Here is a 26,983-nt window from a genome sequence, read left to right as displayed (position 1 = left end):
AAATGGAATGGAAATACAAGAAAATAAAACAAATTGACATAAAGAATTATATTAAGTTTGTGAGAGAGGTAAATTTTTAAAAACCCAAGGCAGGGTGTTATGGTACATCAGGTTAAGATTCCTGCCTGGGATTCCTGCATCCAGTATTGCACTGCTGGCTGAGTCCTGGCTACTCAGTCTCTGATAAGCCTGCAGCTCAAGTGCTGGGAAAGGCAGAGAGTGATGGCACCCTTGTTTATGTCCCTGGCACTCATTTTTCAGTTTCTTGGGCCGGCTCTGGGAATTGTGGGCATTTGGGGAGTGAACTAGCAGATGGAAAGCTTTGTCTTTGTCTCTCTGTGTCACCCAATGCCTTTCACATTAATAAATACACATTTAAACAAATTGAAACTTGCTAATGGTTCTTTGTCAGTTTGAGAAGTACTATTGGGAACCACGGGTTTCAGAATTTAGTTGGACAATGGATAAGACAAAAGATTTTTATGTGGTTCTGTGCATTTTGTAATCTAGTGTGTGCTCAAGACGATCATAATTAGTGAAGCAGGTCCCATTTGTTACCTAAAGATTGGGGAAAGGTGTGAATGAATATGGACTGGATATGGATCTTGAACGGAGAAACTCAATTTTCTGAAAGATCCTCTTCTACCTTAAATTTTAGATTTCAATTCATTGTCAATAAAACATTTTGTGAAATGAAGGCACTGCCTACAGTGCTGCTGGCATCCTTGGCTACTCCGCTTTCAGTCCAGCAGCGTAAGTGCCTGATCCTCTCTGCCCATGTCAGAGACCCAGAAGAAGATACTGTCTGCTGGCTTCTTCTGGTCCAATCCTAGCCAGTAGAGCCATCTGGGGAATGAAACCACAGATGGAAGATATTCTCTCCCTCTCTCCGTCTGTCTCTCCCTCTGTCTCTGTAACTCTGCCTTTCAAAGAAATAAATATAAATGTTTATAAAAAAGCTCAAGGGATTCCAGATTTCACCTGATAGAATGAACAAATTCATGTCCAAGAATTTTGAAGAACAACAAGTGAAACTTGTTTTTCTGTTTATTACAATAACAAAAGGAGCTGCAGTGATTAAAGCAATGGACCAGAGCATGAAAAGGGAATTGGACCAGCAAGATAAAGTGTATAGCCTAGAAACACATTTAAAAATTCTGTAAGATTTTTGTAAGTAATGCATTAGTATTGGGGAGGAAAAGAGGTCCTTATAAGGACTTTGAGGTACTTGATTAGGTGTTTAGACATAATAAAATTGGAAAATTTTCCCCAAACCATATGGCAAAATAGATTCCATGTAAATAAATTTTAATACTGAAATTGTATAATTTGGAAAGAATACATAGCGCCGTAATAAGGAGAAATTTTGCATAAAATAGATTCTTGAAATCCACTGCTGATACTAATTCTGAGGTAATAAGAGATATGCGTACAAAAAAAGAAGATAATTACAAAACAGGATAAAAGCTAAAATGGGTGTCCTACCTATGTGAAAAGTTCGAAGCAAAATTTTAATAAGCAAAAACTTGAATATTGATCTTGACTAAAAAAAGTTTTTTGAAAATTGGTGTAACTTCTTGAAATAATACAGCAGCACGAACTTGAAAACTTTCAAATTAAAAATAAATGTATTTGAGTGTACTTGAGGTGTTAGTGAGATAGAAATTCTGGGAAAACACGGAAATATTGCCAGTGGCTGTTTGTGCAGTTCTGTTGTGAGTAGCTTTAAATAGTAAAGAAATAGTAAATTCAGGTAAGTTCTTGGTCTGATAATTTAGTCTGTCTTTAATATATCAACTAGAAAATTAATAAAATAGTTTTTTTAAAAAAATAAAACTTTGTTACTGATTTAGGAAATTATGTATAATTTGCAATAGTGATGAATCACTAATGATTATTCTTACTATTGCAGGAGTTAACAAATTAATTATTCTTTAGGCCCTTATGTTGTAAATAAAGAACTGCAGCCAAGTTAAATAACTATGTTGTCCAAAACTATGCAGTTTTTTATTGGCAAAATGAGAATTAAAAGTCAAACTGAGTGTTATTTTTCTATATAGTTTATGACTCAGTGCTACGTTGTAATTGTAATTAATTTTACCAGGTAGATGAAACATCCTAATTTTACAAATTAGTGAAAAGAAGTTACTTTCTTTGAAAAATATGTATTTTAAAACTCTGGCAAATTAGCTAATAAGGAATGAATTTTTTTAAAAAAAGATTTGTTATTCTTATTGGAAAGTCAGATACCTAGAGAGGAGAGACAGGAAACTTTTTTGTCCGATGATTCTCTCCCCAAGCAGCTGCAATGGCTGGAGCTGAGCTGATCCAAAGCCTGGAGCCTGGAGATTCTTCCAGGTCTCCCACGCAGGTGCAGGGTCCCAAGGCTTTGGGCCATCCTTGACTGCTTTCCCAGGCCACAAGCAAGGACCTGGATGGGAAGTCAAGCTGCTTGGGGTACAAACTGGCATCCATATGGAATCCCAGTGTGTGCAAGGTGTGGACTTCAGCCACTAGCCTATGTGCCAGGCCCATAAGGAATGAATTTAAGTAACCTGTGAAAGGAAACTAGTTAGAACAAGCTAAAGTTTGCTACTAAAATTCATTAAAGGAAAAATGACGAGAAAGAAAAAACATAAAATGTACCAATCAAAACTCCTGCTTTATATGGAAAATATTATCTCCTGAAAAACACAATGAATTTCTTAGAGCCCACTGCTAAGTCCTCAAACTTGGAGGGCCTAGAACATAAGCACAAATCGCATTTGTACTTAGGAACATATCCTAAAGTTAGCAGAATTGGCAGTGTGACACTTGTACTACATATGGGGCAGGAAGTGCAGTAGGAATCACATACGGACATTTTCTTTATCTTCCCTGTTCTTGCAAACTGAAAAGACAAAACCACAAAAACAATAATAGAACCTGAGACTTCTCACAGTTGAAGATATTCTCCCTGTTTGCTTGCCTGCACGGTTTTCATAAACAGGCTGTTTCAACTTTTGTAATTGAATTATAGCAAGTTTTCTGTAGGTAGACCTTGTCCATATCTCAATCACTTATGCTCATGCATTGCTGTCATAATTTTGCTCATAACCATTTGCAAGCTGCTCATTATTTATTTAGTATTTTCTTCTGTGTCATCCTTGAGGTTCCACTTTTACACATATGAAATGAAATATGTTAGTAATGAACATGAAACAAGTTGAGTTGATTGTGTCCTATGGGCCTAAAATCAAACACTAGGAAACACTGATACATGCCTTTGTCACTGTATGGAGAGTGTCATGAAAGGGCAGGAAATAATTCTTTGTGGACTTTATGTTTGGAATCAAATGCAATCTGCCATTTGGTTTAAGTTACCATAAGAGTTTAATCAGTAGGAAAGAATAGTCATGAAAGTCTAAAAATAATATAGGCTATCATTGCTCGTTGTTACTCACTTGCCCTCTTGCAAGTAAAATGTTTATATATACACACAAGTAGAAGCTGTCTGGCAATCTGAAACACGAGAAGCAGTGAGATCAAGACTGTCATATCATCAATAACCCAACATTCTTCCCCCAAGGATTTAGCCTTTGCCAGGGTTTTTTTAGACCTGGGGCTTTTAGGGAAAGGGACTAACATTATTTTCTCTCCATCTGAAGCCAGCCTAGAGACATCCAAATCCCTGTTGTCTGTGAGTGAATTGGAAATAAATCTGGGCGATGAACCTCATCACTGTATCATTGGGCAGCAAATCTTATTCTGTGAAAGTGTCTCTATTATGTCATTTTTTGTGGGATGAGAAGGAAAAATAGTCATCATTGACTTGTTCCTCCTGGGTACTATAAACATTTTTTTTTCTTCTATTTTTGTGTAAATTAAGAAAAATGAGCAATACTAGTGAGGATAACTTACTTAACCCTCTTTTCCCTCCCTGATTCCCAACTAAACTATGGTCATTTCCTTCACTGTTAAATGTACTTATTACATTAGAGTACCATTTTGGAAATTTTATAATTTTAATATTTTAATGAAGCTTTAACAATTTTATATATATAGTATGCTGTCTCCTCTAACCAAATCTTCTGATGGTACACTTTTTTGAAATTATTTTATCCCTTCTTTGAAGAATTTTGTGCTTTGGATAAAACATTTTAATGTAAATAGGTGGAGAAAATGCAAATCTGATTCTTTCATTTCATTTATTTTTTATCTAGGACAAGCTAAGCTCAGTGAACCAGTCACTTCATTTCTAAGATTGATATTAGGGTATAAGAATCATGTAAGGGAATGAAAATAATATATTTAAGTTATCAGCAAGTTTCCAAGATATAATAAACTGTATGTAACAGCTTGGTACAATGAACAAAAATTATTTTAGAGACATTCAGTCTCATTAAGATAAAATTATTGTCTTGTGCAAGTCACTTACACTTCCGACTTGTTATACCCCATTTATGAATGGATATTTTAATCTCTATTGGGGAGTTAAAATAGGGGTTTAGCAGGATCACTGTTGCACTGGAATATAGACCAGAGCTGAAAATCATGAGCTTTCTGTTTAATTTCTACACGTTTTTATTGTTTTCTAACATCCACATATAAAAGTACAATATTTGTCTTTTGGCAGTTGGAAATTCACTTGCAAAAGTCAAAGAATTCAACATGTTTTTATGTCTGAGTAATATTCCATGAGGCAGATAGATTATATTTTCTTCTGTCCTCTATCAGTGGGTGGACATCTATATTGATTCTATATAAGAATCTGTTGACATCTGTATAAGACTAATTTTCATCAGTTTGTATATAGTTGCCAAAACGCACAATCACATTTTGTAGCTCTGAAATATTTCCTTATTTCTTAAATTGTACAAATAAATACTGTGTATGGGTTCTTTTTTTTTTTTTTTGGCAGATCATTGTTTTAATTTGCAATTTCTTTTTTAAAAAGATTTATTTGAAAGGCAGAGTTACTGAGAGATGGAGAGACAGAAAGAGATCTTCCATCTCTTGGTTCATTGCCCAAATGGCCGCAACAGCCAGAACTTAGCTGATCTGAGTCTAGGAGCCAGGAGCTTTTTGTGGCTGTCTCACATTGGTGCCAGGGGCTAGGAATTTAAACTATATTCCACTTGCCAGGCCATAAGCAGGTTGCATGATTGGATATGGAGTAGTCAGGACTCAGACTGGTACCCATGTGTGATAACAGCACGATTGCCTCAGGCTTAGCCTCTTGTACCACAGGGATCAGCCATTCATTATTTGACAATACTTTTTGATTTCAAAATAGGCTTTAATGATGCATTTCTTTTTGTTTTTTTATTTATTTTTATTATTTTTTATTGGAAAGGCAGATATACAGAGAGGAGAGACAGAAAGGAAGATCTTCCGTCCGATGATTCACTCCCCAAGTGAGCGCAACGGCCGATGCTATGCCGATCCGAAGCCAGGATCCTCTTCCTGGTCTCCCACACAGTTGCAGGGTCCCAAAGCTTTGGGCCATCCTCAACTGCTTTCCCGGGCCACAGGCAGGGAGCTGGGAGGGAAGCGGGGCTGCCGGGATTAGAACCAGCGCCCATATGGGATTCCAGGCGTGCAAGGCGAGGACCTTAGCCACTTGTGCCACCGCCCTGGGTCCCAATGATGCATTTCTAAGCATGAAATACACTTTCTGTAGTGATATTTGGACATTATTTACTTAAGTGTAGTAGAAACTTGATCTTAGAAACACCATGGAAATTTTAAAAATCTTTTTCTGGAAAGAAGGAAAATAGAAACTATCAAAGCAGTGATTTTGTACCTTTTAAAAAGTATGTATTTATTTATGTTTTATTTGGGAGGCAGATTTGCAGAGAGATGGATAGACAGAAAGATCTTCCATTTGCTGGTTCACACCCCAAGTGGCCACAATGGCTGGAACTGAGTCGATCCAAAGCCAGGAGCCAGGAGCTTCCTCTGGGTCTCCAGGACTTGGCCTGTCCTCTACTGCTCTCCCAGGCCACAGGCAGGGAGCTATACGGGAAATGTGGCAGCTGGGACACTGACTCCCATATCAAATCCAGGTGCATGTAAGCAAAGGCTTCAGTTACTAGGCTATTGTGTTGGCCCCAATTGTGCAACTTTTGAAAGTTGGTTTGTGAATCCTTAAACAGTCTATTTTATGTTAATTCCAAGTGGAAATGCAGGTCAGTCTCCCCTCTGGCTATATAGTCTCTTTTAGAGATCAGTAATTGGCTACATCTTTGAACTAATTGGTTTAAATATTCCAAGTTTTGAATGTGTGCTGTGCATTTTTGTCTAAGGCAAATATCTATATATTATATACAATATATAGATATATAATATAAACATTTATTATATATATATAATCAATGTGGAAACATTTTTCAGTTGTCCTAAGAGAAGTTATGACTTGCATTTTGGGAAATGCTAGTTCACTCTGGAAAAAGAAGAAAAATCCATTTGATGGTGTGTAAAATTTATATAAATAATTGCATGAAACAGTGAAATTATTATAAAAACTTACCAGAAATTTTTAAAATCCAGGATTGATTTTCCATTTCAATAACTCATGCTTTTTGTGTATTTTACTACATCCTTTGGTTTTTCAGTTGCTATTTTCGTTGTGCACAAAACGTGACTTAATCTCACCAGCAGCTTAAATGTAAACATCTTTTAAACACTTCATAGCCATCATTTTTATGATAGTGTGGTTAAGAACTGTTCTTTGAGTTAAAACATATAGATATGTATAAACGGATACATAAATTTTTGTGCATATTACAGTCAAGCAAAGGTCATTTGAAAGGTCAGAAGACTGAAACCAATTCATTAAGCAGATTTGTCTTGGCAGTACTGTGCATTGTAATACAGGGGGAATGTGATTAGAACAGGAAGAAGGTTCTTCCTTTGAAGGAAAGATGTACAACCAAGGTGAAAAATACATTTAGAAGAAACCTCTGATTATGTCTTTAAATAGAAAAAAATCTGTCACAATCATGAATAAGATAAACCTAAAGATCTGTCTGTAAGGACACACTTGTCTGTTGTATTATAACCAAAACTGAGTAGCATCTACATTCGTAGTGTGTGTTGAAAATACAGTGCTTAACACAAATATCAAAATAATCCCGCTGGAGAATTTCCCTATCAATTGAATATTCTCCCATACATAAGGAAGGATAGAAGCAGGCTCATCTATGCTTCTAACCTTCTTTCTGATTAGCCATTTGCTGCTTGTCTGTTAGTGAAGTTCTCATTCTGGAAGTGCAAAATTTGTGTAACCTTAAAACTTTACAAAGTGGTTACCAATGGTTAAAATTCCCAAGAATCACTTTGCACATTATGCTAGGCAAGCTTGATAACTGTGATTTATTCACTGGGTTATTTTAAGTGATTCTTACAAATAATGCTTACCTACAAATCAAACACATGTAATTCTTGAAAAATTAAAATATAGCCACTATTATTTAAAGCAAAGTTATCATTAACTCAAGTTCACTTTCTCAACCAGGTTATAAGATCATGAAGTATGGAATCCTACAATTCTTCATGCCAGCCTTGCAATAAACTATTATATAACCAGTTCAATTTCAAAAGCAGTGAAATGAGTCTGAATGAAAAGAACAAGTGATTCTACTGAATAATGAAAAAAATTAAAATTTCTGAAAAATTAGTGGTAAAAGCTTTAAATGTGTGGTTCAGATGCTCCTAGGTTAAAAGTCAACTTTTGACTACTTACAGAGTTTTCAGTTAAGTCATTTTTCTTTATTGTCAAAACATAAGGATTTTCATGCACAAAATACATAATACTTAAAATCTGAATTAAGATCTTAGATTTAAAAAATTAGAAATCATGATGAATTCTTTGGAAACCAAATGTGGGAAAGAGTGAAAGTATTTGCGGCGGTGTGTGAAATTGCACAGAATACAGTGGTGATGATGATGGTGATATTCCTGCTTTTACTTCTGTTGGGCAGCTGTGTTCTCAAGTTATTATTTTTTTGTGATTGTCTTTCTAGGCGAAGCATATATGCGACTGAGCAAGCTACCAGAAGCAGAGCATTGGTACATGGAATCATTGAGATCCAAGACTGACCACATCCCTGCGCATCTGACCTATGGGAAATTGCTGGCACTAACAGTGAGTAACTTACCAGGCTTTACACTTTACAAACAGTTTCTCTGTGTAGACTGCAAATACAAAATCTGTGGTACTGGTTTTAAGTTCACTTAAGATTTTGAGTACATAATGATCATAATGCTAGTTAGAGTCTTGAACAAAACAACGTATAAAAAGTAAATTACTCTGTTACAAAAAATTGCAATATTATGAAATAATGGAGCACTCCAAATATAACATTATATAGTGACCTTGTTCTAAAAGCAGTATTTGCAGACATTTGTTCTGCAGGGGCAGGTTGGTGTGGCATAACAGGTTAAATCTCCTCTTGGGACATCTTCATCCCACACAGATGCCTGGCTCCACCTCTGCTCTTGATCCTGACTGCTGCTAATGCTCCTGGGAGGAGGCAAAGAGTGCCTGGAGGACTTGATGCACTGCCACTCATGTGGTTGATGCCGATAGTTTCTGGCTCTGGGCTTCAGCATGGCATGGCCTAGGCTTTTAAAGGGCATTTGGGAGGTGAATCAGTATAAATGGAAAGTTTATCTCTTGTGCTGTCTTCCCCCCTCTCTTTCCCTGACCTTCTCTCACTACCCCGACATTTCAAACAAATGAAAAATAATAAAATAAGATACATTTTAAAAAGTTATACAAACCAGTGGTAACCCCAAAATGGCTATAATCAGAACATATATTTCTGATTGTATCTGATTGAAATTGCCAGTATCACAACAACTGAGTTGCCTAGAATTTCAAATGAGTACCTATCTAAATGAGGAATGCAATGAGAAGTGAAAAGAATATTAGACAAAAAAATCCTTTGGGTAAATAAGAATATGCTTTAAAAAAAACTGTATAAAATAGAGGAGAAATAACTGCACGGAGACTAGCAGAATGCAAGAGCAGACTTTAGTGGGTACGACTTCTAAGAATTTTTGGATGTCAGAAAGGAGGTGGAAGCATTATAACTGGTCTAACTCAACTGCATAGAAAGCTAGAAAGACTCAAGGCTTGAAGGGAGCATTGCAGAGAATGAGTTGGGGCACAGAAAAAGGGAGTAATTTGTTGTATCCTATGAGTGGAGGCAGCAGTCATATTCCTGCCCTTTGTTCAAGGTAGGGGAATGTGGGATCATAGTGGTTGATGCAAGCAAATAAGATTGATCAGGGCCTCAGAACAGCTGGTATCATCTCAAAGGTGGAGTAGTAAGGGCATGAAAGGGCAATCAATTATAACTCCCTTCTGGAGCAAGCCTGTGTCCCATGCATTCTCCCCACGCCATGCAGAATACCAGCAGCAAAGTGTTACCCTCCTTTTCCTCAGTCAGTCTTCCTCTCATGTGTTTTTCTCCCAAGAAATTGTTGAATTCTAATTTAAAAAAAATTAGAAAAAAAAACATTTCCATGTATGTAAATTAATAGTTACCTCTCAGACTAGTCATAGAAAACTGAATTTGGCTCCTGTAGGATACCCATCTACCCTTGGGAAATTTCATTTTATTAACTGAAATATCAATGGAAAAACCACAGACTTCTAAGTCAAATTAGGAAAGCCTCAGATGTAAATGGTTGAAATTGAAACAAAGTTGGAGAAAGAAACTTGATTAAGTGTATCTCCTTTTTAAAGATTTATTTACTTGACAGGCAGGGTGGCCATCAGAGAGAGAGAAGAGAGGAAGAGTCTTAGATCTATCTTCCAGCTGCTGGGTCATTCTTTAAATGTTCCCCACAGCTAAGAGCCTAGAACTGCACCTTGGCCACTCATGTGGATGGCAGGAACTCAAGTAATTGTGTTTTCACCTGATGCCTTAGGTACATTAGCAGGAAGCTGGATGGGAAGTAGAGGTAGAACTTATTCCTCATCACTCATTTATGGGGTACCAGTGTCCCAAACAACATGTTAACGTGTTGTACCACACCTTCTTCCCTGAGAAAAGAGAATTAGGATGCTATAAAAAATGAGGGAAGCAAAAAACATAGAAATTACAAATAGCGTCACCAGGATAGAAATTACAAATGGTGTCACAAGGGCCTGGTGCGATGGCTCAATGGCTAAATCCTCACCTTGGCACTCATCAGCATCCAATATGCATCAGTTCATACCCTGACTGCTCCACTTCCCATCCAGCTGACAACATGCAGCCTGGGAAAGCAGTGGAAGATGCCCCAGAGCCTTAGGACTGTGCATTCATGTGGGCGATCCAGAAGAGGTTACTGGATCCTGGCCTTGGATCAGCTCAGCTCTGGCCACTGGGACTAATTATTGAGAAAATCAGCAGATTAAAAAATCTTTCTCTTTGTTTCTGCTTCTTTCTATAAATCTGTTTTTCCCATAAAAATAAATAAATCTTAAAAATAATAATGACACTAAACAGTTTCTATGTAAGGACATAGAATAAAAGTGAAATCCATCCATGTGCAAATGCAAAGATGAGAAGTAAAATATGTGAAAAGTGAAATTATAAGAAAAAATAATGTGAGATGCAACATATTTAGAACAGAGTAAGGGAAAGGAGGATATAAGTGGGAATTGAATGGTACTAAGTTACAATTCCTATGCAGAAATAGACAAAGTATTTTCCTGCCAAGGTCCATTTGCTTAATTATGGCATAGTTCATGAACCATACAAAATGATCAACTATTGCTTCTCGGCCTTTTGGCTAAGATCAAGTGCAAAATTATCAACTAAAAGTTAACCTATTAGGATTGGTATCATTACGTAGTGGGTACCACTGGCACTGTCCCATTTGGCTGCTGGGTCATGGCCTGGCTGTTGCCTTTTTAACCCAGATCTGTACCATGACAGCCTGACAAAAACAGCAGAACATGGCCCAAGTGCTTGGGCTGTTGTCATCCACATGGGACACACGAAAGATGCTCCTGGCTCCAGTCTGGCCCAGTGTTGGACTTTCTGGTTATCTGGGGAGTGAGGAAGGGATAGAAGATTGTGTTCCGTCTCTCTGTCCCTCCTTCCTCTCTGTAACTCTTTGAAGCAAATCTTTTTTAAAAAAAATTAGACTGCTTTAGAAGTACTGAACTATTTTTCTCACCTGTGGTTGCCTTGTCAGCGCTACAAGTTTTCTACCCCAGGAACCTAAAGTTCCCTACGCCTGATACCTCATCTTGATGCCTAGTTTATTCAATTTTAAAAAAATCGCCATGCCTTAATGTTTTCTAGCTTCTGTCTTACAGCTCCATATAAGAACGAAGTACATGTAACTCTTGCTGTTCAGTATATCTGAGAGTTCTCCTATGCAATTTAAATGGAACCCTTTAAAATCAGATTAATAAATGGCCACTGTGTAAAAATGTCTGTAAAATTATATGATACCTAATTTACCACTCAAAATAAAGAAGACAATTGAAACATTCAGCATGCATAATTTTGAATATACCTCAACTGTGACACTGGATATAGAAACCATGTGTCTTTTTTCTTTTTGGCTTTTATGGCCGAATATTTTTAATTTCCTCTACCAAAAATAAAATCTTTAAAGGCCTCTTTATTCTTTTCAGAAGCCTTTTAAAAATAAGATGTAAACATTTTAATGTACTGAAACATGGAAGGGAAAGATATATTCCAATCCAAAGTTTTAATTCCCCCAACAAAATTTTTAGTTTCCAACTCACTGATTAAATGAAATAAAACCTATTATGAAATGGCTTAAATTTAGTTTTGAAACCCCACAACCATGTCTGGTTATTTCTTTCTCAATTATGAAATTTGATCAATCTCTGATCCTAGTGGATTGTCTTTGTCTAATTGTGGGTTTCTTGGTCTGATCATATGCCATTGAGTTCACACAGAAATGATGTGGTGGAAAATGCTACACATTTTGGATTCTGAATGTTTCAAGTATTTTATAAAATGGAATTAGTTGATTTTATAAAGTGGATTAATCTTGAGGAAACAATAGAAGTGAAAATGTGTCTTTACTTTCATCAAAACTGAGCAAAACTAAAAGATAACGACATGTGACTATATGTGACCTGTGGAGTAGAATTTCGTGTATGAATTATACTAATATAAAACAAATTTTATAGTATCTGATTAGTGATATGATTGTAATTAATTTAATCAATTGGTACATTTTTTTTTCCTTTTCCGTTTTTTCTTTGACTTCGGATAATGTTTATAGCATTTAGAGAAATCCAAAGGGATATTAGGGTCCTCAGCATTTTTTGGCATGTGTGATAGACCATATCCTTTTTTATGTTCTTGCCAAAAATGTTGTTTTCCTCTCTCTGGCTGTTAAAATTGTATTTCCTCTCTACAGTCCTTCCTCACTCTCAGAAGCAGCTGTTACTCTTCTGTGCTCTGCCTTAGCAGTGGTCCTGGTATCTTTATAAAAGCACGTCCAAACTGAATGACAGGCATCAATCTGGATGCAACATGAAGTGTCAATCTTACTATCTCTTTGGTACATGATTTTTCGCTGTTTGGATAGCTATTTCCTGGCCTAATACCCTTCCTCATTAATCCCTTCACTTGGACAACACATACATTGACGTTTTTTATTCCATGCTAGGCATCACTTTAGTCTTCAGTGTGGCCCTAGAAGTTACTTAGCTATTACCTAGTAGAAACGTGAGTACAACTTTGAGGTTTCCTGAATTGAATATAATGAAATTTCGCTCTATATTAAGTAATTTTGAAATTGAATTTCTTCCCACTGATTTTCCCAAATGAATTAATTGAAGTGTCACAATATCCTTCCCTCTTTGTGTATTTTCTGATATTATCGTTAATTATTCTTAGTTTAACTGACTAAACGTATTGTTCTTGTTCAGTGTTACCAGCAAACACAGGGATTCAATTTTAAACTATTACTACTTTTACATCCTCCATTATGCCTTTAATGGAAACTTTCCAAAGAACTCTGGGAAATAGTTTTGCCTTACAGTCCTTGGTAGGCTCCATGTTTAAATATTGCTGGGTCCAGGTGACATCTCTTTATAATATATGGAACTTTTATACCAATGTCATGTTCAATTAAAATACTAAACAAGAGAGGAGTTTGAACTACTGGGCTTAAAAATTGTGATTTATTCCTTGCTTGAACTTTGTTACCGGAGGCTAATGCCATGAATTTAAAATTGGACATGCATTAAGGAGAGAAAGAATGGAATCACTTACCCATTACCTAAGGCTGTGAGTTCACTGGTGTGTGTACTTGTTCACATGGAGGGATTTTTGTTGTTGTTATCATTCTTTTTGTCCTGTTCAGTTTACTTAAACCAAATATTGTATAGTTTTTGTGAGCCAGTAAAATTAATATTGACTTAAATTGCAATAAAGGCTACTTGGCTGTGAGCTTATTTCCAGATTTAGGTTAGTAGAAGGAGGAAGGATACTGGAGACTCTGACAGTAATTTTTGATACAGAAAACCTTTATTTTGGCTGTTGCATGGAAGCTTTGAGCCAGACTTGTGTGTCTAGCCAAAGTTAATTGGGCTACATAAAATTCCAGTTGTGAAGGCACCTGAGGTAGAACCGAAAAATCCCAAACCCCAGGTTAAAATTGTGTACTCTCTCTGGAAGATATTACTGTATGTTTCCACCAGTGTTTTAAAATTATTATTGCTATTTAGAGCTCTTTTTTTTTTGGTTGGCCCTCCCCCAGAACATAGTTCTTTTCATTCTGAATACTGAGCAACTTTAGCGTTGTTTTACATGTTTTATTATAATATCATGTTTATATTGGAGAGAGATGGGGACAAAAGGTAATTTTTCTTGCAGTTGTGGACGACTAATCTAAATATGTCCTATTCAAGTTGTTAAATTTACAAGGTAAGAAAGCATAACCTACAAGATATCATACAACACAATAGAGAGGAAATTATGGAAGTGAGGTACAATATTTTAGTAAGAACTTAACAAAAGAAAGCTTATCTAAATTTTATGGTTTGTTGTTCCAGAGATAATGTGATTTTTACTTTATTTTATTTTTAATTTTTATTCTGAAGCATAATAAATATGATAACTCATTTTTAGAATACTTTATCCCTACAGCAAGATATTTATTTTGTCATCTAGTATCAATCTTATACTATTTGCTATTACCAAGTGACAAAAGACTCACTATTTTCAAAATATCACACATGTGTATTCTTTCCTTATGGGTCAGAAGTCATGACTAGAGATAGTTTCCTTTGCAGAATTGCCTTAGAGATGATAAAAGTTAAAAATACTCCAATTCTTGAGGTTAAAGACCAAATGATGTCATTTAACTATTTACGTATAAATGTATACTGCTATATTTAAAATCAAGAATTAGCTCATTAGCTTAGGGACAAATAGTGTTAAATTGCTTTTAAAAACATTTTATCATTGTTATTTTGTTGTTTTGTGTGTTGGCTTCTTGATTGGCTTCTGTATTTGGTCTTCAGTTTTTATTTGGTGCAATGTGTAGAGAACCAGATTGGGTAAGCCCTTGTGACAAGTCAAAAATCTCATGTGCATGTTAATGGGGATGTAGATGGTAAAGTGCGTGAATCTGTAGGATAACTTGGCTTTCTGTAAGGAATCCTTATCGCAAATAAATATCATGGATACAGAAATGATAGGAGAAATTTATCTAATTCCGCAACACCCTAGTGTAATTCCTTGACACCCATTAACTGTGTTTCAGAAGTTGTAGCATGCAGAATTTTTAATATTACCAATACAAAAAGATGAAAAATATTTAAAGTGATGGATAAGCCAATTAACCTGATCTGATCATTGCATTTGTATATTTATGCCTTATAAATGTGTATACTTATTTTACAACAATTACAAATAAAAGCATATTCACAAAAATTAAGTTTCACATATAGGGTGCCTGTTTTGCTAGCCTCTTTCACGGCCATAACTGGTTCTTCAGATACCCACATAAGTATCTGTGTTTGAGTCCTAGGCCCACTCCTTGTTCCAAAGTCCTGCTGATGTTTACACTAGGAGATAGCAGTAGTAGTCTCAAGTAGTCAGGTTCCTGACACCCACGCAAGATACCCAGATGGAGTTCTTAGCTTTGCATTTTGGAATAGCTCAACCCTGACTTATGCAGGTCTTTTGTTAGTTAAAGTAACCAATAGAAACTGTGTGCTTCTCTCTCTCTCTCTCTCTCCCTCCCTCCCTCTCTATCCCCTCCTCCCCCTCCCTTCCTCTCCCTCTTTGTCTCTCTCTCTCCTTCTCTCCCTCCCTCCCCACAGTAATATTCATACATATTTGTTGTCTCAACATACATTTTCCTCATTTTTATCAGGGCAACAAAGTATACTCCTAGTTTTAGCACATTTTACCATGAACTTTCTGAAATTGCTCATATTTATAGATAAGCTGAGGTTCACAGGAATTAAATCTAGCTCAGTGGCCAAAGCTATTATGCTATCTCATTGTGGGTTTTGTGTGTGTCTTAATATGCTAAAACATTTGTACAAATGCCTTCATATATGTAGATGGCTCATCCAAAAGAATAAGATTTTAGTGTTCCATTTTCCAGACAAACCTTCATTTACTTCTTAAGAGTTTTATAATAGAATTCTGATATGATCTATGTGTATTTTAAATGGAAATTATTTTTACATGACTATTATTTAAAATGACCTAAGTGAGTGTATATATGAATTTGGGATAAAATAATAATACTAAATATTAAAACTGGGTTTTTAAGTGTGATATTTGTAGTCTTAAAAATTGTAAAGGTGCAAGGTGCCAACTCCAGGAGCTGGGGACAATGGGAGGCCTGAGTGAAGCGATCTTGACCTTTACCTTTTAAATGTTTAACTGGGACAATGTGTAGTTAGAGTCGAGAATTTGAGCACTTACCTGCCTAGTAATTTATTTCTTCCCACAATGGGAAGCATCGTTCTTTTAAAGAGGCTTAAAATTGCAGGATGCTCATTCTGTAAGTCATAATTAAGGATGTCTGTCAGAAGTGGCAAAATGAGGTACATTGTCTAGCATCTACTGTAATTCGGGGCTTGCGGTAATAATATTACTTCAGGGGAAAGACAGCAGCATGCAAAAGGATTCACCTACAAGTAGGACCCTTTGAACTGTTTGACATTAGGGTGCGGCGACACTGATTTTAAGATGTGTGCTGAGTATTACATATTGTATCATTATAGTGGGGAAAGAGTTTAGCGTGTTTGTTAGGCATAATAACCAGGCCAAGAAATTTTGTCCTGAAAAATGAAATCTATAGGTTTTCTGTGCTCTATAGCTTGTCCTACTTCAGGATGAAACTGCAGTAGCTGCAACGGGAATTGACTGCTTGAGTCAGAAACTGACTTGATTTCAGCAGCAAATTACTGATTAGGAGTACATAATCTTACGGTATCAATTTAGTTTTGTTTTTGTCATCCTCGGATATTTGTCAGCAGAAGTGTATAATGAACTTGAACTCTGTTGCTCTAACTGAAGATACTTTCCCAAGGGTGTCTGTTTTGGCTCCTAGGGTGCACGCTTTGCCGCAGGTAGAAATGACCTTTAACATATTCACTTCTGTGTGAGAGAGATCTCCCTCCTTTTCTGTCCCTCTCACCACTTCTGCAGTTCTGTATGTTTTTGTTCCCAACATATAAATACCTGTCCATGCATATGGCATTTACTGAGTTTCATATATTTGCTTTTGGCTATAAATATGATCAAAGCTGACCCAGAAGGTCCTGTTACATGCCAAGGATTGCTTTTATGTAAGAACAAAATGAATTATAACTAGGGTAACATTCAAACATGCCAAGATTGTCACTACTGCCTTCAGTGCTTTGATACTTTCTATTAAGCAACTGTCCCTCAAATGTGCAAAATATATATTACCAAGATGTATTCCATGAACTTTCATAGGTTTATATATTCCTTTAAAACATTGTTTACTCAAATAAATGTGGAAGAGCTGGAGACTGTATTTGTCTTGCCAGACTGCATATAATCTATTCAAGTCTTTGAAAGTGTTTTGTGTTTAAAGACCTGTGTTTTTATTAATTTTTAGAAAATTGATTGATTTAGAAAGACATAGCTACAGAGGAAGATTCTTGTGTGTGCATCCATGGATTAACTCCTGAAATAACTGCAATGTTTTGTCTAGCAATGATGTAATTTCAAGGCTTAAATTTAGCCCTTATCTCTGGTTTGTGTTAATTTTTATACATGGTGTAGCCTGAGGACCTAACCTTATTATTTGTGTAACTACAGATTTTCGCTATATGGAGTAAAATATAAAGTAACCACAGCTAACTATAGCTTTTTAATAAGCTTTGGAATATGTTTTTTGTTTCTCAAAATTATTTTGGTGTTCAGAATATTCTGAAATTCCATATTAATTAACTATTAACATTTATTGCAGAAGTACTTGGGATTTGGTTAGAGGTTACATTGAATCTGTAGATTACTCTGAGTAGTGTGGATTTTTGACTGTATCAAGTCCTCCAACTCATGAACACAACATGGGTTTGATTTATGTATTTATTTTTTCATTTCTCTTGGATATACTATGGAGTATACTATTCTGTGCTCGAGTCTTCAACCTCCTTGGTTAAATTTATATGAAAACATTTAGTTCTTTTTGATGGGAGTGTAAATACACTGCCTTCTTATTTTTTGCGTTTTGCATTAACATGGTATAGAAGCAGCTTATTTTTGTATGTTAGTTATCCTGCAGACTAGCTGAATGTATTAGTTCTAATATTTTTAAAGTTTATACTGTTTACACTATTTCATAGACGAACACACAAAAAAGTCTCCTTTTCCAGTATGAATTCGTTTTCTTTCCTTTCTTCTTAGATTTCTTTGACTGTATACCCAATACTGTGCTAAATAGTAGCAGTGAGAGTGGGCATCCTTCACTATTCCTTATTATATATGGACAACTTTCAGTTTTTAAGGGCTTAATGTGATGTTTGCTTTAAGTACAAACATGCTTTCATCACGTTAGGATAATTTTTTTTTCAATTTGCAGTTTCTAGAGTTTTTTTTTTTCATAAAAGGGTATGAATTGTAGCAAATGTTTTTTTCTACCGCAGTTGGGATGATTGTGTGGCTTTTTTCCCTTTGTTTGTTGATGTGTTCTTTCTTCATTGATTTGTTTTTATATGTAGTCCCATCTTTACATTCCCAGAATTTACACCATTTGGTTATGGTGTATCATCCTTACTTCATGTTGTTGAATTTTGTTGGTTGATGTTTTGTTGAGGATTTTTTCCATGGAAATTCGTTTATAAATATTGATCTACAATCTGGTATAATTGTTTATATTGGATGAGTATAGTGTGGCCTCATGAAAAATCACTTTGGAAGTATAGTTCACTATTTTTTTTTTTTTTTGAGAGACAGTTTGAGAAGGACTGGCATTAATTCTTCTTTTCATGCTTGATGAGAGTCCTCATTGGAATCGTGTGGTCCTGCAGTTTTCTTTGCTGAGGATTGAGTAGGGTTTGGTTAGTAATTCTTTCTAATTACAGGTTTGTTTGTGGTGGGCAAATGCATCTAAGAACTTAACCATTTCCTCTATGATACCCAGTTAGTTGGTGTGTAATTCTCTAAGACTCTTTTCATTTGTTTGAAGGCAGTTACAATGTCTCCCATCTCTTTTCAATTTTTTTAGTATTACTTTTTTTTTTTAAAAAATCTTAGACTGGTTGGTTCCTTTCATTCTTTTTCTGTACTCTATTTTATTTACATTATTTTCATTTACTCTTTATTATTCCCTTTTTTCATTTTGAGCTTAGTTTTTTTTCTCTTTTTTTCTGTTTCTTTGAGCTGGAAAATTAAATTGTTTCATATTCATTCCTCTTAATATTTATTTTGCTGAGGTTTATTCCTTCTTTGGTTTTAACAATATTTTATTTGGATCAACCATATTTCTTTAGAAAAAAATATATATACATACATATAGGGCTATCTGGAATTTGAAATATCCATTTTAAACTAATGCAAATGTACCTTAGTGTAAGTAAAACATTTGTTTTTCATTTTAAACTAATGGAGATATATCTTTATGTAAGTTAGAGTACATTTCTTCATGCATATACAATTACTGCATGTGTAAAGGTATGTTTACAGGGTCCAGGGCAGTTGGATAGCAACCTCAGCTTCACCAGCAGCCGTGTGGGAGACCAAGAAGACGCTCCCAGCTCTCATCTTTGAATCTGCTCAGCTCTGGCCATTGTAGCCATTTGGGAAGTGAACAGCAGATGGAAGATATCTATTTCTCTGTCTCAGAATTAGAGCAGCTGGGACACAAACCAGCTCCACAGGCACACTTACTATTTTTTCTCTCAATATATTTCAATTTGAGAAGTCTTACTGAGTTAAACTCCTTTGGCATCAGTCTTCCGATGATTAATATGTAGGGACACTTGGTTTTTGTTGCAGGATTTCTTTTCCTATGTCCTTGGCTCTCCCTTAGAAGTTCTTCTTGTCTACTTTTCCTACCTATTGAAGAGTGTGAAAACCTTTTTATCTGAGTGCTGTTCTGAGTGTGACTTTGACACTCACTTGTTTCCTCTGGACTTAGATTTCTTGCTTTAGGGCCATGCCTTGTAAGGTTTTGCTGAATTAGGCCACAGGAATTGAAACACTCATAACTTCCTTGTATAGGATGGTGCTGGTTATTGCTAAGTGTATTTTTTGTGTCTCTATACATGCTAAAGGGTTCAAATCGCTTTAGTATCTCAATCTCTCCTCTTATATAAGGCTTCCTTTTTCTCAAACCCTGTCTTCAGCTCTTTCAACTGTACTTCATTTGTGTATGTGAGAGACAGAGAGAGAAAGCTCCCATCTTTAATGTCACTTCCCATAAGCCTATCTAGGCCTGGAGCTGAAGCTGGGAGCAGGAACTCCCTTCAGGTTGATTTCTCATGTGAGTAGCAAGAACTTAACCTGGCTGAGTTAGCCCCATTCCCTCCCAGGATCTGTATTAACTTGATGCTGGAAATAAAGCCAGAAGAAGCATTGAACCCAGTTAGGACTGTGCATGATATAGACATCATTTTTTTTTCCCTTTAAGATTTATTTTTATTGGGAAGGCAGACTTACAGAAAGGAGAAAGATCTTCTATCTGCTGGCCTACTCCTTAAGTGTCCTAGATGGCTGGAGCTGAGCCCATCTGAAGCCAGGAGCTTCTTCCAAGTTTCCCATGCTGGTATAGGATTCCAAGGCTTTGGGCCATCCTCCTCTGCTTTCCCAAGCTATCGGCGGGAACCTGGATGGAAAGAGGAGCAGTCAGGACACGAACCAGCCACGATATGGGATGCAGCACATACAAGAGGATTTATCTATTGAGCCATCACACTGGCCCTATGGTACAGACATCCTAAGCACTAGGCCAGACGCCCTCCCCTGCACTGTCATGTGGGAGCTAGCTGGTCATTTGGAGTGGCAGAGTATGAGAGTAAGAAACATCCTTAAGGGATTCTTTCAGATCTCAGTCTTTCAGTGAGATTATTTCTCTGCCCTGTGACTTGCTTAATTATTATTATTATTATTTTACATTGTATGGTTGTTCCCTCTCAGCACTTCATATGAGTCAAAAATACTAGGAATAGATAAGGTAAAAAGACTGTTCACCCTGTTAGGATCCAAAAAAAAAAGACTCTTGCAGAGTTTAACCTTAGATGGGCCATTAATATTGGAAGAATCGAAGACTGTGATAGCTTGAGGGCTCCAAGTCTGCGGCCCTGAGGATCTTCCATCTCTCCGATGCTGGTCCAGTTGGTCAACAGTAGCACTGCTGCATGCCTGTTACTTGTTGGCTCCGTACATGATTGGACAAACAGATCCTCCACTGTCACTCCAGAATCTCTTTCCACTTGCCTTTAGATTCATTTTTGTAACATGCCCAAGGAAAATCATTGCATTTCAAGTTTTTTTTTCTTGTAATATGAGGAGAGCTGTAGAGATTTTTTTTCCTAGGTGAGATTTTTTTTTCCTAAAAATCTATGGGAACCAATTTTGCTCCTCACATTATTGACTCTTTCTCTCACTTACAGGATCTATCTCAAGCATGTGATACGACATTGGAGCTGCGACCGTCGTTCCTAGGTGTTTTCTCTCTTTTTATGTCTGCTTGTTTTCCTCGATTTTTGTGGCCATATCTATGTCTGGGTGTGTCATATACATTCATGGGATGTGACACATATATTCCCTCAACAGTACAAAACATATCATAAGCAGTAATGCCTTATAGATCTATTCTTAATATGTCAAAATATGGAAAGGAATTTAGAAAAAATGTCTTGTTTTTCCCATGAAGCTTGTTTTCTCTTCTTTTTTTTCTTAGTAACCTGTTGTCTCAGAAGGGATACGGATTTATGAGCACAGGTCTCCTGTGATCTGGCGTGTTCAGCCCTGTTTCGCTCTATGATCTTGGGCACATTATTTAATTCTCTATTTCATCTTGACTGTAGAATTTATCAAAAACATTTTTTTTTCTTGGAAAGCTTTTTTTGGGTTGAATGAGTCAATACATGCATGTATTGAATTGTCGCATCCCTATGAGTCAACATTCTAAATGCTTTATGTGTATGTCCCTGCCTCAACCTGAACTTTTTGTCACCTTTCCACTTAGCAAAGTCCTACCAATCCATTTTGTTTCATGTCAGATATTCCTTCATCCATGAAAGAATATTCATTTCAAAGACTCTAATTCATGCAGTGGCTTCTACTGCTCATAGACAGCCTTAGCATATATTCCAGCATGGTTATTTTACATGCTAGCTGAATCCTGATACATTGATATTCATAAGTCAGTGCCATATTTGTGTGTTGAAAACCTTGTGGTTACATATTTGGATTATAGGGAAATTATAATGAAGTTGACATATTAACTTTCAGTCAGACCACAACACTGGACTACATAGTCTAGTAGCTAACTACCCCAGAATTAATTATCCAGAAAAAAGAACTTCCATTGTTTGTGCTTCGATGAGAGTGGATATTAACTTTCTATTACTATTAGCTGTTTTTGTCCATTTGCCCTACTAAATAGAGAACTATGTTAGAATATCTGCTTAGTTGCTCCTGTTTTTTAGATAGTGATCCAGGGCCTTATATTGCCAAGTTTCAGCATAGCATACTGGGAAAAAAGGGAGACAGAAATTTGAAGGAATTATGACAAAGGTGGGAATTTATACAAATAACTATACAAAGAAAAAAAAAAGATGTTTTATAAATTCTGTTCAAATGTCTTCTGATAAACGTTCTGCATTAGGAGGGATGGGTAAGTGATTTATAGTGTTATGTCGTTGGGTAACAATGTTAGATGTAAAATAACCCTGAATTCTTGAGAATGGATTCTCAGAAGAGTTTAGTTTCAAGCATCAACTTCAAGCAAAATTTCCAAATTTTATCTGCTGTGGGTTTTCCACTTTAATAAAAAATGAGTCCTGACCTTTTTTTTTTTTAAACTATGACTTCAGTTTTAGGCCTTGGTATTCTCATTGTTTTTTTTTTTTTTCTTTTAAAATTTCTTGAACCCTGAAAGGAAATTATGCTTTATCTTCTAAAATACTGCAAAGAGAGAGACAGCTTGGTTGATAATGAAATATTTCAGATTTAAAAATCCTTGATACATTTGTGCTGTAAAGTCCTATTTTTTTAAATAATTACCTACATCTGTGATTTAGGTTAACGAATTTAGGTACAAAATCTCTAGGTGAGAAATGAACCAACTTGTTATGAGTACTCATAAAATGTGCCCTATCCTTAATTACATGAATTTTATTTCATTTTATCCTTTTGTGATGTTGCATGTTACCTGCTAATGTTCCTATTCTAAAATACCAATACTTATCATTTGCTAAGTACTTAACATTTTTGTAAGCACTTTATTTTCACTATGGGTACTGTGTCAGTTAAAAGCCTCACGAGAAGATATCAGTACTATCCCTGTAAGTGTCTGAGTTTCTAGGGAGATTAAACAAATTATTCCAATCACCCAAATCTTGCAGGGATCATATCTGAGGAGAAGGCCAAGTTCAGATCTGACTGCCAGCTCAGATCCCGTTGTTTGCTTTATACTCATGCTTCTGTGTTCATTTATCATGAAAGTGTTTCAAGTGAATTGATCCTGTTTGCATTTCCATGGCATGATACAATATGTCCCAATGTGGATGAGGGTTCCATGTTGAGAAGCTGAGCCAGTCAGCGTGCTCCTTCCAAAATCTTCTCATCATGTTTATAGCAATTGTGCAAGGAATGATGTAGAGTTTACTAAACTGCCATCTTCTGTAATTCTGTATTGCATTGATGAATGTACTTTGGTGATCAGTTGTGTCGGTTCAGGACGTCTCATATTTCATAGATAAACCTGCCAACTCAGATGACAGACTGCACAATGTGCTGAAGAGGTTGATGTTTAGCGACTCCTGAGCAGCCTCCATCACGCATTTCTCCTACCAAGGTCCAAAGGTCTTTGATGTTGACAGTGATAATTCGGCCCTGAGCCCAACGACTATTATATTGTCTACTGGGGAAGAAAGAGTTCAGATTTTTTTTAAGACTTTGTATTCCCCATTACCATGTCACTTCTGCAATCAGTTTCTGTCTGTGAATGGCCCACATTTTTTCATGAAATCACACATTTTCTCTAAGTGTCAGAGAGAAACAATTTTATTTTGTAATAGTGCCAAAACACGTGTGTGTCTCAACCAGCACGCCAAAGTGCTGGGACTTGGGAATGATCCAATCCGGCGATATGCTTGTCATATGTATTTATACACACAGCCGTGCTCTGTTGGTCAAATGCCAGGCTCCGGCCATTTCTGCGTTTTCTCATTTACACCTAGCTTAGAAGTCCCTGAAATCTTACAAGCAGTATTTTACACTATGGAAGTGAAGGTGAATAAGTAATTTTATTTTCAATAGAGACTTACTTTTAACTCACAGAAATAAAAAGTATTATTCCTACAGGAGATCTCAAGAAACAGTAGCTCCAGTAGAAAGTAGGAATTTGGTGAAGTTCATTCCCCAAGTGGCCGTGATGGCCAGAGCTGAGCTGATCTGAAGCCGGGAGCCAGGAGCTTCTTCCAGGTCTCCCACACAGAGTGCAGGTTCCCAGGGTTTTGAGCTGTGCTTGACTGCTTTCCCAGTAAAATAAGAAACATTATTATCCACTAGAGTTTCTAAATAGTTTTTCTGAATTTAGATGTTGTGGAGAGAAATGTTAGGCCAACAGTTCTAAGATGGAATGTGGTGGTCCATTGCTTTGACACCTTACCAGTTCTCTGTGAGTCAGCTTGAGTATGCCACCTCAGTTATGAAAGCACTCCTGACTTGGGCAAAACAGCTGTCCTGGTCTGTTTGTTTCTTCTGTCCTTAGTACACATTTGTCTAATGAGAGCTTTTTGCAGTCTAATTTTGCTATTGCCAAGGGTGTATCTAGCATTACAATACTATACATGGGGTACGAACAGAAATTCTTAAGTTAGCTTTCATAAATACAGTAGATAGTCTCTAAACATATCAAGAAGCATCAGTTGGTAAGTGAATTTGTTAGTTTGTCTTTAAACTGCCAAGTTTATTTTCAATAGTGTAACAATCCCTGAGGGTGACCATGTCAAACACGCCTGTAATGTTAAAATAGCACAAACAAGGTTGCCCTAGTTTGAATCTCCAGTGCTGCTGAATCTGATTTCTGTACGTTGAGTAAGGTCCTTACCTTTTCCATGCCTGTTTCTTTATCTTTAAATGTTATTGCGTTAGTGTCTCCCGGGTGTTGAGGATTTCATGTGACAATGTATATGAAGTACTTGGAACACTGCCTGGTGTACAGTAAACTGCAACATAATGTTTCTGGTCTTGTTATATAGCCTACAAAGACCAAAGAATTTCAGTGTGCTGTGACAACAGACTACTTGAAAGATGTATTTTACTAAGCACTATGACATGAATGGAAATTTAATTACACCTGACACATCCCCATGGGCTTATTGTGTGGATGGACATCTTTCTTAAACCTCTTTGTTAGAAGGGACTTTGTCAATAGAGGCTTCGCTGATGCTGCTAATGGGGCCTAGTCGTTTCATCTGGTGGGACACTGGGCCACCCTAAGAGCAATCATTTGATGTATCTGACTCAAGTGAATTTTTAAAAGAAATAAGCAAAAATTAGAATGAGTAGGTTTTTTTTTTCCCCAACCAGCTGTGGGTGCAGCTATAATTACATTGGAACAGAGTGTAGACAGAAAGTTTCAGGCAGATTGAAATACTTTAAAGCAGTGCACACACTTACTATCTATCTACCTACCTACCTACCTACCTATCTATGGGCTAGTTTGCCTAAAGACCTTGGTAGGATATTCCACCAGTGAAGAGCATCTATACATCGGAATTCCTGCCAGAAGAAGAGAAATGGTTCATTTTTGTCTGCCGTGTTTTATTCTGTTCATCATTGCACACACTGAGCTACAGTTGATTTTAGCCCTCAGCTATTCTCCCTACTCTTAGTGACAGCTGAGAGAAGCTGGGTGCAAGATTCAGTTTCTTCTGTATTTTGGACCAGAAACTACTGAGAATGCAAACAAAAATGACATGAGTTAAGAAGTTAACTTTTTAAATTAAAAAAATGTTCACCGCTTCCCTGAATTGAATTGTGTTTTTCTAATAGGACTGAAACTAGGCCCTTTGATTTACAATGGAAGAAAGTAAAACTCTTCAAGCGAGTGGCTTTCCTTGGCTGATCACCTTCTTGGGGGCAGAACCAGGCTAGAACTCATGTTTCTCTTGTGGAATCCAATGCTCTCTTCAGTACTCTGGTTAAATCATCAAAGAATTTTGTTTCTAAATAAATTAAATGACCCTGTGTCCTTTACTGCTTCAGCTTTCTACAAAAAAATAAAATATAATAAAAGTAGGGAATTATTTACATCTGGCTTTATCCTCTTGTGAGAGCATTTGGATTAGAGAGCCAGTGGCATGCTGCCAGTGACAAATGGAGGCACTGAGATTGCCTTCCCATCAGCCACTACCTTTTATGGTGTCAAGGGATTTCTTGCTCTCTTTTGTGACCCAGCTGCAAAGCAGCTGTTGCTTGGGCTCCTGCCTTTCCACTCTCACAAGGCAACTTTCCTAACCATCCCACAGGGTTTAAGCCTCTGCAGCACAAGTGTCAACTTTAAGTTCTGTGAACAGGCCCAGCCTTTTCTTTGATGGCCATTCAGTGAAACAGCTTCTTCTGTTGCTGAAGAGTTCATTTATGGAGCTGTTCGTGACCAACAAGAAGCATCCATTGCACCAACAGCTAAAAGTTGCTGTTGTGAAAAATAGCTAACATTTGTCCGGTTGAGGATGTCCCTGTTGCAGTAATTCCATAAAGGGATATCACATTGTTTATTCTATTCATATAAAGTTTCTTGTTGAAAATTATTCTGTCTGTGAACTCTCACAGCCATCTTATGGCATACAATGCTGATAAAATGTGCTATTGTTTTCCTTGGTGACTAGAGGTGTTGCCAGTGAAGAAGGGAAGAAGGAATAAACTATGCATTCTCTGACTCTGGCAGCAGTAGTTGTTCTGAGGGCTTGCTTTTGCAAGTTGGTTAGCATTCTGAATGCATCATGGACCACCTACTCTGTGTCCGACCTTTGGCTAAGTGTTGACTAAACAACTCTGCTGAAGTGGTTTATGATTAGAAGAGGCAATTACCTGCAGCAGTGAGAGTTCACATAGTGTCACAACAAAAGTAAGAATTAAGAATTATTACAGCACCCAAAAAGAAAAGATTCAGCTTAAACAATTCTGGGCAGGTATAATTTGACCAAGGCTATAATTGCAAAGTTCTAGAAGTTATTTTTCTTTTCAGTTCTTAGGAAAAGTAAGCCTGCAAACTTTGTAGTTTTGTACCCAATTATGATTGATCATTTTCAGTGTGTAAGAGAGAGAGAAGGAGAGGA

At 36.5% G+C, this 26,983-nt stretch overlaps 1 protein-coding gene across 1 annotated transcript in view; it reads left to right on the top strand.

Annotated features, from left to right (window-relative positions):
• The window catches only part of TMTC2 (transmembrane O-mannosyltransferase targeting cadherins 2), a 360,995-nt gene that overhangs the window by 249,349 nt on the left and 84,663 nt on the right, over nucleotides 1–26,983 (top strand). Inside the window, exon 8 of the mRNA XM_040981140.1 lies at nucleotides 8,007–8,128. Within this exon, the coding sequence (XP_040837074.1) occupies nucleotides 8,007–8,128 (122 nt within the window). The remainder of the gene's footprint in view (nucleotides 1–8,006; nucleotides 8,129–26,983) is intronic.

Source organism: Ochotona curzoniae, unplaced genomic scaffold (genome assembly GCF_017591425.1).
Source record: "Ochotona curzoniae isolate NIBS_2020 unplaced genomic scaffold, NIBS_Ocur_1.0 contig_1014, whole genome shotgun sequence".
NCBI classification, from domain to species: Eukaryota; Metazoa; Chordata; class Mammalia; order Lagomorpha; family Ochotonidae; genus Ochotona; species Ochotona curzoniae.
Note: the sequence above shows the minus strand (reverse complement) of the source record. Positions and strands in the feature narration are given on the sequence as shown.